The sequence below is a fragment of the Phoca vitulina genome, unplaced genomic scaffold, assembly GCF_004348235.1.
Source record: "Phoca vitulina isolate PV1807 unplaced genomic scaffold, GSC_HSeal_1.0 scaffold4, whole genome shotgun sequence".
In the NCBI taxonomy this organism is placed as follows: Eukaryota; Metazoa; Chordata; class Mammalia; order Carnivora; family Phocidae; genus Phoca; species Phoca vitulina.
Genome location: NW_022589707.1, coordinates 67,683,600 through 67,697,667, shown reverse-complemented (window position 1 = coordinate 67,697,667; position 14,068 = coordinate 67,683,600). Strand labels below are relative to the sequence as shown.

Below are 14,068 nucleotides of genomic sequence, written 5' to 3'. Positions count from 1 at the left end.
TGCCTTACCAAAGTTCCAGTCTGTTAGCAACTGCTTAATCATACGGTCTGATAAATATGATATCATCAATATAATGGATTAATGTGATGTTCTCAATGGCATCCTCTTCAAATTTTAACGGAGGAGAAGTAAAATGTATACTGTAATCTTTTCCCTTTGAATGCAATCTGTTCCTGATTTTTTTCTGACCGGGATGGAAAATTATCCATCTGCCCAAACAGTGGCTGCATATCATGTATCTGAGGCTATGTTCATTCGCAATGAAAAGGATATCACATCTGGCACTGCATCTGCAGTTGAGGCTACTACTTGGTGCAGTTTGTGGCTATCTACTGTTACTTTTTTTCTTTTTTTTAAATTTTATTTTATTATGTTAGTCACCACACAATACATCATTAGTTTTTGATGTAGTGATCCACGATTCATTCTTTTGTTTTGTTTTTTAAATATTTTATTTATTTGACAGAGAGAGACACAGCGAGAGAGGGAAAACAAGCAGGGGAAGTGGGAGAGGGAGAAGCAGGCTTCCCGCGGAGCAGGGAGCCCGATGCGGGGCTCGATCCCAGGACCCTGGGATCATGACCCGAGCCGAAGGCAGACGCTTAATGACTGAGCCACCCAGGCGCCCTGCATGATTCATTGTTTTTGTATAACACCCAGTGCTCCATGCAGTACGTGCCCTCCTTAATACCCATCACTGGGCTAACCCATCCCCCCCATCTACTGTTACTCTTTATAACCCAGGTGAATAGGATGGGAATCAACCATCTTTAGATATTTAACAGAGGCATCAATTACCACCAGCATCGCCCCAGATTAAGATACTGTTTTTGATTTATTCTTTGGCTGAGAGATAGAGGCAGTTTCAGATTTTCACTTGGTCTTTTCTTCTTTTCAATTTTTTTTTTTTTTTTTTTTTTGGTCTTGTCCACTATAATTCTTACCCCATAGGTCAGAAATACAATGTGGGTGATTTACTGAAGTACTACGTATTTTCTAATAAAACATTCAGAGGCTAAGCAAATGACATTATTGACCCACTATGAGCCAAAGCTGGGCCAGGACTCCATTTATTACCTGGCTCCCACATGTCCCCACTATAATAGGTGCTTTGGGTCCCAGGTATCACTGTCAGTCCAGACCCTGCATCCAACAGTTATTTGGGTATTCTTACCCCTTTCTCCAGTGCAGTTACCTAGGTAAATGGAGATAATTCCCTTTGGGGAAGAGCTAAGGGAATAGTTACCATGTGTACGTGACATGTGATGCAGGGTCCTTCTCCTGGGGACATGACCTTTTCTTCAGTTGGTGGTTTCTGGGTTGAAAAACTGACTCAAATCTGGAAATAGAAGTCATGATTCTTGATTGGAGCAACTTCCCACAGCCTCCTGAGGCTGATTTATTTTAATGGTACATGTTGAGAAATTACCTTGTTATTTTCTATCCATTTTGCTCCTAAAGGAACCATGTTCTATTAACCAACTCCACAACTCTTGACATCAACTCCTTGGCATTAGTCTTGGCAATCACTTTTTTGATTTGACGCTAAAAACAAAGGCAACAAAAATAAAAATAAATTAGTGGTGCTATATCAAACTAAAAAGCTTCTGCACAGCAAAGGAAACCATCAACAAAATGAAAAGACAACCTACTGAATGGGAGGAAATATTTGCAAATCATATTTCTGGTAAGGGGTTAATATCCAAAATATATAACTAACTCACACAAATCAATAGCAAAACAAGCAATCTCATTAGAAAATAGGCAGAGGAACTGAATAAAAACTTTTCCAAAGAACACATGCAATTTTTTTAGCTCTGTAAATAAAATTTCAATACTGTACAGCAGAAACTGGATATGCTCATTCTCACATTAAAACAAAAGTTTTCCTAATATTACAACTTATTTGTACTTGCATACTGTAGAACTAAAGTGTCGGTGTGGCTATTTTATAGTGCTTTCTAATAAAATGCACAAAACCAACAGAAATACCACGAATACCATTCAAGGACCTCACAACCCTGAGATCATGAGTGGAGCCGAAACCAAGAGTCCACCACTTAACCGACTGGGCCACCTGGGTGCCTCCAGGCCCTTGGGTTTTAATTCTCTTTTACTGTAGCTTACTGTGAAATCTCTTGCATCAAGGTGTAAAGTGTACCACTGAAATCTTTTAGCCCCTATTCAGGCTATAATCGTCATATATAAAATTCTTAAGTGTCATATATAAAATTCTTAAGTGTCTTATTTATTTGAAAATCTGGGGAAATTTTTTTTGAAATGACAATAAGATCAATGAGATGTGGTTACTTAAATATGATAGAATGTTCTTTCAAGGGAGAAGAGTCCCTCTCTACTGTTTGCTTGTAAAACCATGTCTAAGTTGTATTTAATACTGAATACCACACTCTAGCTGGGACACTGACATACTGGAGTGTGTTTTCAAATCATCATGATGGAAATCTGAAACCATGTCACAAGAGGCAGGGGTAAAAAAAATTTTTTTTTCCAGTGGGGAAGGAAAAAAACATCTCCACAGAGCATCATGTGTAAGATTCTTCTGCATGCTTTACAGGACCAGAATCAGGATGGAGGTTATAAAAACACAGGTTCCACCAGGGAACTGTGGAAGAAGACTCAGATCTGAAAGCAGGATATCCAGTCTACTCTATAACTAGCCATGGAACCTTAGGAAAAGTCCTTTAAATTCTCTAAGCCACTTGTGTCCAATAGAACTGTCTGCAATGATGGAAATGTTCTATATTTTTGCTCTACAATACAGTAGCTGCTAGCCATAGGCAGTACAGAAATGTGTTTAGTGTGACTGAGGAACTGAATTTTACATTTTAGTTACTTTTTTTTTTTTTTTAAAGATTTTATTTATTTATTTGACAGAGAGAGACATAGCGAGAGAGGGAACACAAGCAGGGGGAGTGAGAGAGGGAGAAGCAGGCTCCCCGCAGAGCAGGGAGCCCGATGTGGGACTCGATCCCAGGACCCTGGGATCATGACCTGAGCCGAAGGCAGTCCCTTAACCAACTGAGCCACCCAGGCGCCCTACATTTTAGTTACTTTTAATTAATTTAAATTTAAATAGCTACATGTAGCTAGTGGTTACAGTACTTGGAAGGTGCAGCTCTAAGCCTGAATTTCCTCCTCTCTGAAATGGGAATAATAATACTTACCAAATTGCTGATCCAAAGTTCAAACGGCATTATGTGACCTCAGAAAAAACTGTATCATGCTACATAAGTGTTAATTATGGTGATAATTAATAATAATTGTATTACTGTCTTATCCTCAAGAGTTTCTAACATTTGGAATTAGAGAAAAATGGAATTAGCAGCCTGAGAAGGTCGAGTTCCTCAAGCCTGGTTTTCACAAACAGATTTGAGACAGGCAGAGATCAGAGAAAGGACAAAACATCCTGGACACTTGGGCTAAATCCAAGACATCCTTCCCGTGTCTGCGTTGACCGCCTGGCTGAGTTAATGATCCTCCTCTAAGCATTACCAGGGCACTTTCACACTGTAATGTAAAAAACGGTGTTTTTACTCTATCTGAGAGCACGTGCCTCTTACACTCGTGCCGTTCATGGTTGTGCCCCCCTGCTTAGTCAGCCACCGGGCACACAGTAGGTCCTCAATCAGTATTTGATGCATGATTAACTTACCACGTACTCTTGAGGGTGTAATTCCTTGACAATAATTTAAGTAACTACTGAATCTGTGGAAAACATTATTACGGTTCTTTGCGGACGCACAGAGTGAAGGAATACTGGCTCTCGCAGCGGCACAGTTGGGCTATTTCGGTGCCCAGGAGGCCTACCAGCGATGACCTCTCTTCTGCCCTCTTCCCCCTTCCTGTCTTCCGTGGTCACGCGGTCGCGACAGTCCGCACCTTCGTGGAGACGAGCGGCATGCGGAGCGAGAACTACATTTCCCAGCTGACTCTCCGGCGCGCGCCCCTGTCCGCGCGCGGGGGGCGAGTGTACCAGGCGCTCGCTCCCTGCCGAGCGCTCGTCGCCCGCCGGAGCCTTTGCCATGGGATGAGGTGGGAGGCGCTAGAAACCACTTAGCTACAGCCAACCGCCCAATGCAGCACTCGCTCGCTCCCCCCGCTAGCGGAAGCGCCCGCGGAGCACAATGCAGCACTGAGACAGCGCCGCGGCGGAGGCTGCAGCGCCACGGCCGCCGCAGCACCGGCCGGGGCTGGGAGGGGGCGGCCGAGGCGAGCCCGGGGGCGCGGGCCGAGGGAAGCGGACCCGGCGGCCCGGGCATGAGGAGCTGAGCGTCTCGAACGAGGCGGGCTGACGGCAGCACCATGCAGGCGGCGGCGGCTGCGTCGGTGCCCTTCTTGCTGCTCTGCGCCCTGGGGACCTGCCCCCCGGCACGCTGCGGCCGGGCAGGTAAGTTCGCCACCCTCTGTGGCTTCGGGACGTACCATTTTCCGGGAGTCTTTGCAGCCCTCAAACGCACTGGAAACGGGCATCCCCCTTTCCCGAGTGCGCGGGGAGATTTTTTATTTAGAAGGGTGGTGAGAAGTGAAGCAAAAATACATGTGTGGGGGCGCGCGGATGCATTAGAAGCCTTCGGTCAAATGCCTGTTTTTCCTCTTCTGAAGAGGAGGAATGCGGAGGATCGGAAAGGGGTGCTGTGCTTCTGGGCCCCGATCCTGGATGATCTCAGAGGAGCTGGTCCAGGGCTCTCCGGCTGGTGTCTCTGCGTCCTTCTCAGATAGGGACCGGGAGGGAGGGGGAGGCGGGATTTTCATAGAGGAGACGTCGGACCGCAGAAGGCACGAGTATGGGTCAGGGTCATTATTTTCTCCTTTTCTCCCCACTCCCTCCTTACCCTTTTCCTGCCTGGAGGAGACGCCTCGTTGACGGAGCTGGAGAGGAGGAACGAAAACCGCTTCCTGGAGCGCCAGAGCATCGTGCCACTCCGGCTCCTCTACAGCTCGGGCGGCGAAGACGAAACTGGACACGACGCGCTCGACACGCGGGTGCGGGGCCACCCCGGCGGCGGGCAGGTGAGAGGCGGGGTCCGGGGGGTGGGCCTGGGCGCGGCCTGGCGCACCCTACCCCGCGTTTGCTCTCCGTCGCCCTGGAGATGCAGTGTCTTTGGTGAAATGAGAGCAGTCCTAATGCGAGTCATGCATGGCGCTCTCTGTGCAAAAAAGAAGGGAGCGGGGCGGGGGTTGGGGGGAGGGACAGAACCCCCCAAAGAAGTACAGGCCGGAGCTTTGCTAGAGAGGAGTTTGTGCGGGATGTCTTCGGCAGTGCGGCATCCTGAGCGAAGGGCCGGAGCCCCTCTCACCTCTGTCAGGTGCCATGCATAGCAAGAAGGGATATAATATTGGCAGGATTTGCATCATCATCATTGTGGTGCTTGTTTTAATCCTCAAAAAGACTTTATACGTGATTTAAACCAAGGTTGGTACTGTAGAAAAAATGAAAAGACAAGCCTAGACATGCCTAACTAAACTGAAACTGTAAAAATAAGCTCAACTGCAGTGTTCTCAGCTCACTCAATTTGTGAACACCAGAGATGTACCCATTCACCTCTACCTTTCAGAAAAGGCGTCTCCTCCCCCATTTCTTCGTTGGTAGCAGTCCTTTAGTGTAATTTGAGCCGTGTTGTTTATTGGGCATTTATAAACTATGTTTTAAAAAAAAACACCTAAGTTTGCCTTTTACCCATATTTAGATCAATAACACACATCCACAGCTAATGACTGAAAAGTATTTTGAACTTATTAATTTAGGTAATTATTTTGGGGCTCTGTAAACAGTTTTTGTGTTTATGTACATCAGCCTGGCAAACAGTTCATTCATCTGTAAGTACGTATTAAGGTAGAACTTGTTCATGTGGTTGAAAATGTTGTAAACTTCACTGACCTAAAGGCAGGCTGAACATTTTCACATGTGCAGATATATTTATTAATACTTTAAGATGTACGTTGATGCTGTGAAAGTCATAGTATTTGATCTATATGTGTAAAATATGTAAAAATAGAAAAATGCCATTTAAATCTGTATTTGTAGCCAAAGGTTTAGCTCTGTTGAAATTTTCGTGTAAGAAATTAATTTAAAGGGCTACAGTAATATCCATCAAAGTTTGATTATTGTAGTAGAAAATCTGATGTGCCAAGCTTTAATGAAGGATCCCATTATTTGAATTAACTTTTGATAAATACCTATTTTCCTCTTTCATTCTGACTTGTTTTCATAATAAAACTGAAGAAGTAGAAGTAGGGGACACTCTTCTTTTTTAGTAAATGAAAGTTATTTCTGTGGAGGAATATTCTCACACACTTTTACAACTTTTGATTATGAAAAATTTCAAATACACACAAAATAGAATATTATAATGAACCTCCAGCTTCAACAATTAGCAACTCATAGCCAATTTTGTTTCATCTATCTCCTACCTATTTTCTTCCCTCCTCATATTATTTTGAAGCAAGTATATAATTTCATTCATAAAAAATTCACTCTGCACTTCTAAAAGGAGTCTTTTAAAAATGTAACCATGATATTATACCTAACATATAAATATAAATTAAGTATATAAATATGTTAAATATATGTAAGTATATTTGATAAATATATATAAATGTAATACATATATATTTAAATTTGTTTGTTTGATTCAGGATCCAAATAGTGTCTATAGACTGCAATTATTTTATTTTTTTGAGTCTCTAATGCGTAGTTTCCTCCTCTCCATTTCCTTGATTTTTTCTTTGCAATTTATTCATCAAAGACAGGGGGTCTTTCATCCTGTAGTTTACAGTCTGAATTTTTGCTGATAGCGCCGGTGCTTTAAAACAAATCACGAAGACTTTCTCAGAGGGGAAGGGCAACAGAAGGAAATAGAAATGCGGAAAAAGAAAACTGCAGAATTGAACCTGGAAGCTCCAAGTCTCTGCCTCATGCTGGTCGTGTCTTCAGGTACCCCCTGCCCTTCACTGTGTTGGTGAAAGACCACCACCTTTGGAAAACAGGCCAGTCTTCCTTCTTTTCTCTCCATTTATGGAGCAGGACTTCGGCAGTTTTTGGATCATAGGCCTTTCCACTTGGGGCAGAAGATACCTTGGACCTATGCAGTTTCTACTTCTTACAATAATAAACCTCACAGTTGAGAAGAATGACTGGCTTTTGGTGGGGTATGGATGAACTGGTAGGATTTAGGTTGAACAGCATGAATAGATTATTCACATCAGGATTGAAAGTGAAATGCTGTCTTACCATCAAAGTAATTATTTTTAAATATCTTTTTTTTTTTTAGAGAGAGACTGCGCTTGCATGCTGCAAGTGGTGGGGAGGTGCACAGGGAGAGGGAGACAGACTCTTAAGCAGGCTCCATGCCCCAGGGCAGAGCCCTATGCAGGCTCGATCTCACAACTCTGAGATCATGACCTGAACTGAAATCAAGGCTTGGATGCTTGTCTGAATGGTTTTCAGAGTAACCAAATGGATCTAGTTGATTAGGGAAAGCTCTTCTTCACTAAGGAGTGGCAGCTGATAAACGTAGGAGAAATGATAACATTAGAAAAATCATCATTTTGTGATTTCTAACAAATGTTAATTCAGGCAAGGGCTGTCAAATGGAACTGGCCATGCAGTGAATGGCTGAGGGGAAACCACACATCTGTGTGGTGTTAAAGGAACTCCATACCGAATACTTTTTGGTCACAGGGGCATCACATCACTGTCTAGCAGCCAGTTCGGGCAGCCATTACGAGACCCAGAGGACAGTCTGAGTTTCAGTGATGGTAAAACCATATGGCATGTGCCTGCTGAAGAAAAGCCATGTAAAACATACAGTGGCACCCAAAATGTATTCTAGACAAAGTTTATCAACATAAATCGATCAAGCTCTTAGATGTACCTTCTGATTTCTAGGAAATACAGGGGACAGAGGAGCAGGCTAAGTGACAGCATGAGGAAGTGATCAGACAAACATCGAGCAGGAAAATTAACAGGTGAAGAAAAGGACTGTTTTAGATTGAAAACACCTAAGGGATATACAAGCTGGATAAAATGCAGCCTCCAGACCTAAAACGTGATTTGGATAAACTAGCTTTGGGAAAATAGTTGTGGGACAATTAGGGTAATTTCAGTATGATTGAGGTATTAGAGGCTGTGGAAACTTATTGACAGGGAAAGAGAAAGGTATGAAAAGAAAACAAACTATTTACAACATTATGATCTTGTTTTAGTAAAAAAATATATATATGTATATGAAAATATGGAAATACATGTAATAAAAAACTAACAGAACATAAAAAAAAAATAGACGGATGCTTAACCCACTGAGCCACTCAGGCGCTCCTCATCAAAATAATTAATGTGAGCAGTTATCTCAGTGCCTGGCACGTAGTACGGTAACCACAGTACATGTGGTTGGATGTCTGGATCACCTGGGAGGCTGTTGCAGTTTACCATGCTCTTTAAACTACATGCTCTTTAAACTAGAAATTGCTGCTGACTACTAGGTCTTGAATCTGCCAATTACAGTTGTAAAGACTTAGTTGCCATATTGCCAAATTTTCCTGCAATTAGGAAACTAAGGAGTGTTCCTGCACTTTTGCATTTTTGGTTTCATTGAGAGTTGTCATTGGACCTAAAAACTCAAGTTGATTATATATGGCCCTTATCATTTCTTTGGTAATTAAATAGATAAAATTATGGCATCTTAGCTACTCATAGATACTTTTAGCAATTTCCTTTCTTCTTCAGAAATAAAATTGGGATGGCTTTCTATATTCATTTGTTCATTTGTGTATTTAAAAGGCATTTATTTACTTGGGCTCATACTGTGTACCAATTTTTGTACAAGGCTCTGGGGATTTAGAGATAAAAGACACAGTTCAAGCCTTTAAGGAATTTACAGACAAGTGGGAAGATGTATGAATGGATAAGCAGTTATACTCTGCCCTTCTGTGTGGTTTTCTGGAGGTGATCACAGAAAGCTGTTGAAGCAGAGAAAACAGTATTTAAGCCAGGTGAGCAGTCAGGGGGCCTCTCATGGGGAGGTGCTGTCTTAGCTGTGTTTTGAGGGTGAGTGGGAATTGGCCAGATTAAAGGAAGGTGATGGGCATATCAAACCAAAGGGGCAGCAATTACGTGGGCAGGTGGGAATCAGGACATATTTTTGTTAAGTGCAAATAGTTAGGATTTAAGGTACATTTGAGCCAAAACAGGAGAGTAGTGTAGATGCCTCAGTACCTTCATGACTGGTGGAGGAATTTGGACTTTGTCCTGAAGGCAGTTGAAGGACTTCGGTAAGGAGAGTTAACTGACCAGATTCATAATATTGCAGGATCATCCTAATTGTTAGAAATGAATTAATTTTAATTTCAAAGGGTAAGTGAAAGTGGTTGTTCACTTTAATTTATTGGTGAATGCTAATTCACATACTCATTAAGCTTCATAAGAATTTAGTTACTAAGTATACTGAAAATACTGTATAAATGAGTTTATAAAGCACTTAGAACAATGCTGGGGATATTGTAAGCACTATATGAGTTTTTGTTAAATAACATCTACTCCCTCAGACTGCTTGAGTACTCTTTAGAAATTTTATGACATCACTTTAATGCAATATGTTGCCCTAATTACCTGAATTTAACACATTCCCAAAAGTAAGTTACAAATTGCTAAAATTTACACAACTAAGTGGAATCTAACAGTCCTAGAGATGGAAGAGACCTTGTAGGTCATCTAACCTAATTCAGGAATTACTTCTCACCTGGTAAGATAAAGCCATTGCCCCAGAGTAAGGAAACCAGCAATGTATTACTTAATGTTTCAGAAAGCTCGCAAGAACTGTGACAATATAAAACACCTTAATTTTACTCTTAATGTGTCCTTGTTTCAGTTTTCAATCACTAAATGGAAAAGAATACTCATACTTTTGGAAGAAATTTTTCTTATGATTCTGGGGAAATACTGACAATTTGGGGTGAAATAATAATTCTGTTGATAATAATCCATATTATAAAAGATTTCTTTACTACATGGCCAGTTACTTGAATGCATACTTTATTTTTATCCTAAGTGGGATGATCAGCCTCTAATGAAAAGTTATTTTGCCATAAAGTTCTAGAAATGATAGTCAAAGAAATCATATTTGATTGTGGGTAACCTTGCTATCCTCAAGGTTGTCTCCCTATTCTGAAGTAATTTCAGTCTTGTAAAATAGCACTCAGAACTAGAGTAAATTATCCAGAGTCTTTCTTTCTTCTGACTTGAAGTTATTTGTGCTGAAGGAATTGTGTGTTTGCAGATCAATGGATAAAACATTTTTAACTGGGCATCCATATGAGCAAGATAGTACCTACTGAGCCTTATTGATAGTTTGATACTGATAATCACTTAATTGCTATTTTTAAGAAAAAGCACCTTAATGGCTACTTTTCTTTCTTTCTTTCTTTCTTTTTTCTTTTTTTTGCTAGCCAAGCATGACAGATTTACTGTAGCATCAGATAGGTTATTTGGTGGTTTATTTTGTTGTGTGTTCACCTCATAGATTTTTGATGACTTGTTTTTCACCCATTGATTATATTTCTCTGCAAATAGCAGAATCTCTTTTTGTCAGAAGTCTTTGCTGTCAGTGAAGAGATGGGCTACTTATTTCTGTCTCTTTCCCTGGATCGTGTTGTAGCTTCTTAAGTGGTCAGGTACCAAAAACATAGATCTGTAATTTATCATAGTTTTGATAATCAGTAATACAAGCTGGTAGCAAGATGGCAAGCGGTAATGTGCTCCATTTTTGTGACTATATTTATACATATGCCTAAGCCTGGATGAGCTGTACTTAAAATTGTGCTGTTTCACTTGGGAGCACTGAGTCAGCTTCACGGTAAATTGTCTGCAGTACTGCTTTGCTTCGCTGGTGGAAAAGGGCTCCTAGGAATTAATAGCTTTAGAAGTATTTTGCAAGGATAGCACAAACAATTTTTTTTTCTTAATGTGCATTTGTTAAACCTAAGTAACTCAATATTGATAAAGTTTTGCCACCCATCAAAACTTTGTTCTTCTGCTATAAATAGGAAGGAGACATTTTCCAGCATATTTTTATTCTCCTATCAACATGCTTCTCTTACAATTAAATAGTTAAAAGAAAATTATATTCAGGATTGTGGAAATTTTCTTTAGGTCTTGGTTTTACTCTATGAGATCCCAATTTGTATATATATTTTTTGGGCATCTTTGGAGTTCTGCTTAATGATCTCACTGTGTGTGAAAAGAACCCATCTTTCATCACTTCTTCACAGCTATACCTGGAAAACTATGAATGACTCTAAGAGCTTAGGGGTTGATAAAAATCGTTCTTACTTTTATTTGCTTTCTCAAATTTCAAATGCCAAGTGTTCTATCATTTTTAATGACAGGACCCTTCCTAAAAGTACATGGAGGGAAGCCTGCTTTCTTGTCATGGCTCAGTGAGAGCAGGAATCTGTAAGGTCACTGGTACTCAGTCGCTCCAGTGGGGCTCAGATCAGGCCACATTTATCATTAAGTTTCATGAATAAGCTTCAAAGGGAAAAAGAATGCTAATTAAAGGAAGGGGAAGAGCAGAAGAGGAAGGGACATAAGGAGTGTGGTGAGAAGGAGGAAGGAAACAAAACAGGAAAGAGAGAAGTGCTTATAGTAGGGTTACCATGTATGTGATAGGATACACTAAAATACTTAATGTATAGTAACTTCTGTGGTTACTTTGTATGTGCCCAGCAGTTTTCTTGGTACTTGGTACACATTAACTCACTGCAGTCTCACAAGAATCATATGACAGGAAATACCAGCTGTGAAACCACAAAGCTGGTAGGTAGTTGAGAAAGGATGGGAACCCTGGCACTTTAACTCCACGGCACCGCCTGGGCTTAAACTCTGTGCTTAACTGGCCTTATGGTAGCAGGCCAGGAACATTTCTCTAGATGTCATTCAATGGCAGTGAGGTCAAAGATTTCTTCCATTTGTCCCATTGGAACTATATATTTCTTGCAGCTTGCAGAACTCAGGAGGAATGCATCATATCTACTAACTTGAGAATGAGAATGGACTGCATAAAGATATTTAACATTTAAAATGTGAAAAACACATATTGAAGGGCCTGGGTTCTGTTTTGGAATTGGATGTGTATACTTATTGTTATAATCTTTCTTTGTAAATTGAAGATTTTAATATTCAACAGCCAATACCAAAATTATGTGTACTCAAAGTTTCGTAAACCAGAAACATTAAATGCTAAATGGGGATCCGTACACCTTTCTTCAAAAGAAAAAGGTACAGAATATCTTTTGTGGCTTCCTAGAGCAAGTAGCTCTGGAGTCCCAAATGTCAAAGCCTTAGGATGAAAGAGATACATAATCAGTAATAACCAAAATGATAGCTTCTGTGAACATCTAGTTGGATGTGTTTACTTTTGGTAATAAAAGCCCTTGAAAGCAAATATTGAGAGAGAGAATTGAAAAATTAGAATTAGTATTTGTTGAATAGTTACCATGTACCTGGTGCTGTGCTGAGTGATTTACATGCATAATCTCTCATTTTGAGGTAGCTGCTATATCCATTTTATAATTGAAGCTACTGAGGCTTAAGGAAGCTAATTAACCTGCCCAAGGTCATACAACCAGTAAGCAGTAGAGTTGGGAAAAGAATTCTCAAAGAGAATGTTAGAGATCCACATAAAATAATCCTTTTGTAATAAATGCTACTTATTTAACATTTAACATTTAACACTTAACCCATTCATCTCTGTTGGAATCAACCTAACATTTCTTTGAGAAACTCTTGGTCCTGCTCAGGTTGCTAACTTCATTCAGGAGTGAATTGATATCATGTTCAGCACTTGTTTTATGTTTTCATTTCTAGAAATGGTTATAATTTCTATTTCTACCTCAGTTATTCTTTTAACTACATAGAAATATTTGAATCTACATCTAAATGGCAGCAGAGAGTATCTGTACTCTGAGTGCTTGTTGGAGTTTTATCTGCGAGAAACTCACAAGAAACTATTTGTGGGGGAATAAAGAGAAACAATTTATGGGGAATTATCATCTATTCCTCCATAGAGTACTGGCCTTACCTACTGAGATTCTGGGGTGGGGGTATTTTTTAAAAATCTCCCCAGTAGATTTCCAATTTATATGTAGGGTTGAGGAGCTCTGTGTAGCCTTAAGATTTAAGAGATTTTTTTTTTTTAATGGCTTACATCTTTCTCTGGATTTAAGTTAGTCACAAGAGTTTTATATCTGAATTGATACCAGTTTTCTCATTTGCATCCCTGACCTCTTCAATAATTCACCAGACTTTTTCTAAAGGATATTTTGAAGGACATTGTAAGAAATATTCCTGAGAAACCAGTTACAGTATTAATTGAAGTCTTGGAGAACATTATGGGTGGTGCCTTATCAGGACCAAGAGGAGAGATTTGTCATGTAATTTTTTCCTTCCTTGAGTTGGATGCCAGAAGTTTAGAGGCAAATTGGGCCCTCCTCCAAAGCCAAAGTCACAACATGAGTTTTCCTAGCAGCTTCATCCTAGCTCATCAGCGTATTCCTCATCATCCCCATTTCAGCTCAAGAGTCATCTGAAATATCTCTTGATTTGTGTTAATTTATCAATAGGAAAAGTCATACCTGTACACATTTTCATTATGCATGCTATCCTTGGATTAAAATAAATACTCAGGCATGGAAAAAGAAATCTCAGGTTTCCTCCATCTACTTTTCTGAAGTATTCCCACCCCCCACCCCCCATCACAGCATGTTATGCTGTTGTCTTCCTAGCACTTGCCATCCTTTTTTTTTTTTTTTTTTAAGATTTTATTTATTTATTTGAGAGAGGTGGGGGGTACAAGTGAGTGTGAGCGGGAAGGGGCAGAGGGGGAGGGAGAAAGAATCTGAAGCAGACTCAGCACTGAGCAAGGAGCCCCACGCTGGCCGATCCCATGACCATGAGATCATGATCTGAGCCGAAATCAAGAGTCGGACAGTCGCTTAACTGACTGAACCCCCTTGATGACATTCTCTTTAACGTTTGACTTATTGTCCTTCT

At 40.5% G+C, this 14,068-nt stretch overlaps 1 protein-coding gene and 1 long non-coding RNA gene across 13 annotated transcripts in view; one reads left to right on the top strand and one right to left on the bottom strand.

Annotated features, from left to right (window-relative positions):
* Positions 1 to 968: 968 nt before the first annotated feature.
* On the bottom strand, positions 969 to 4,017 carry LOC116631073. Its single transcript, XR_004299078.1, has 3 exons — positions 3,674 to 4,017; positions 1,430 to 1,545; positions 969 to 1,339 (listed from the first exon to the last, which is right to left on the bottom strand). It is a non-coding gene; the product is annotated as an uncharacterized LOC116631073 (long non-coding RNA).
* A 27-nt stretch (positions 4,018 to 4,044) lies between these two features.
* Positions 4,045 to 14,068, top strand: part of ADAM22 (ADAM metallopeptidase domain 22) — a 220,734-nt gene continuing 210,710 nt past the window's right edge. For 4 of the 12 annotated variants that reach the window (XM_032402239.1, XM_032402234.1, XM_032402233.1 and 1 more), the window contains exons 1-2: positions 4,047 to 4,408; positions 4,871 to 5,031. In XM_032402239.1, coding sequence (XP_032258130.1) covers positions 4,324 to 4,408; positions 4,871 to 5,031 — 246 coding nt within the window. In that variant the 5' untranslated portion in view covers positions 4,047 to 4,323. Of the gene's footprint in view, positions 4,409 to 4,870; positions 5,032 to 14,068 lie in introns of all 12 variants that reach the window. The other 8 variants (XM_032402240.1, XM_032402242.1, XM_032402243.1 and 5 more) reach the window with 5 other exon arrangements.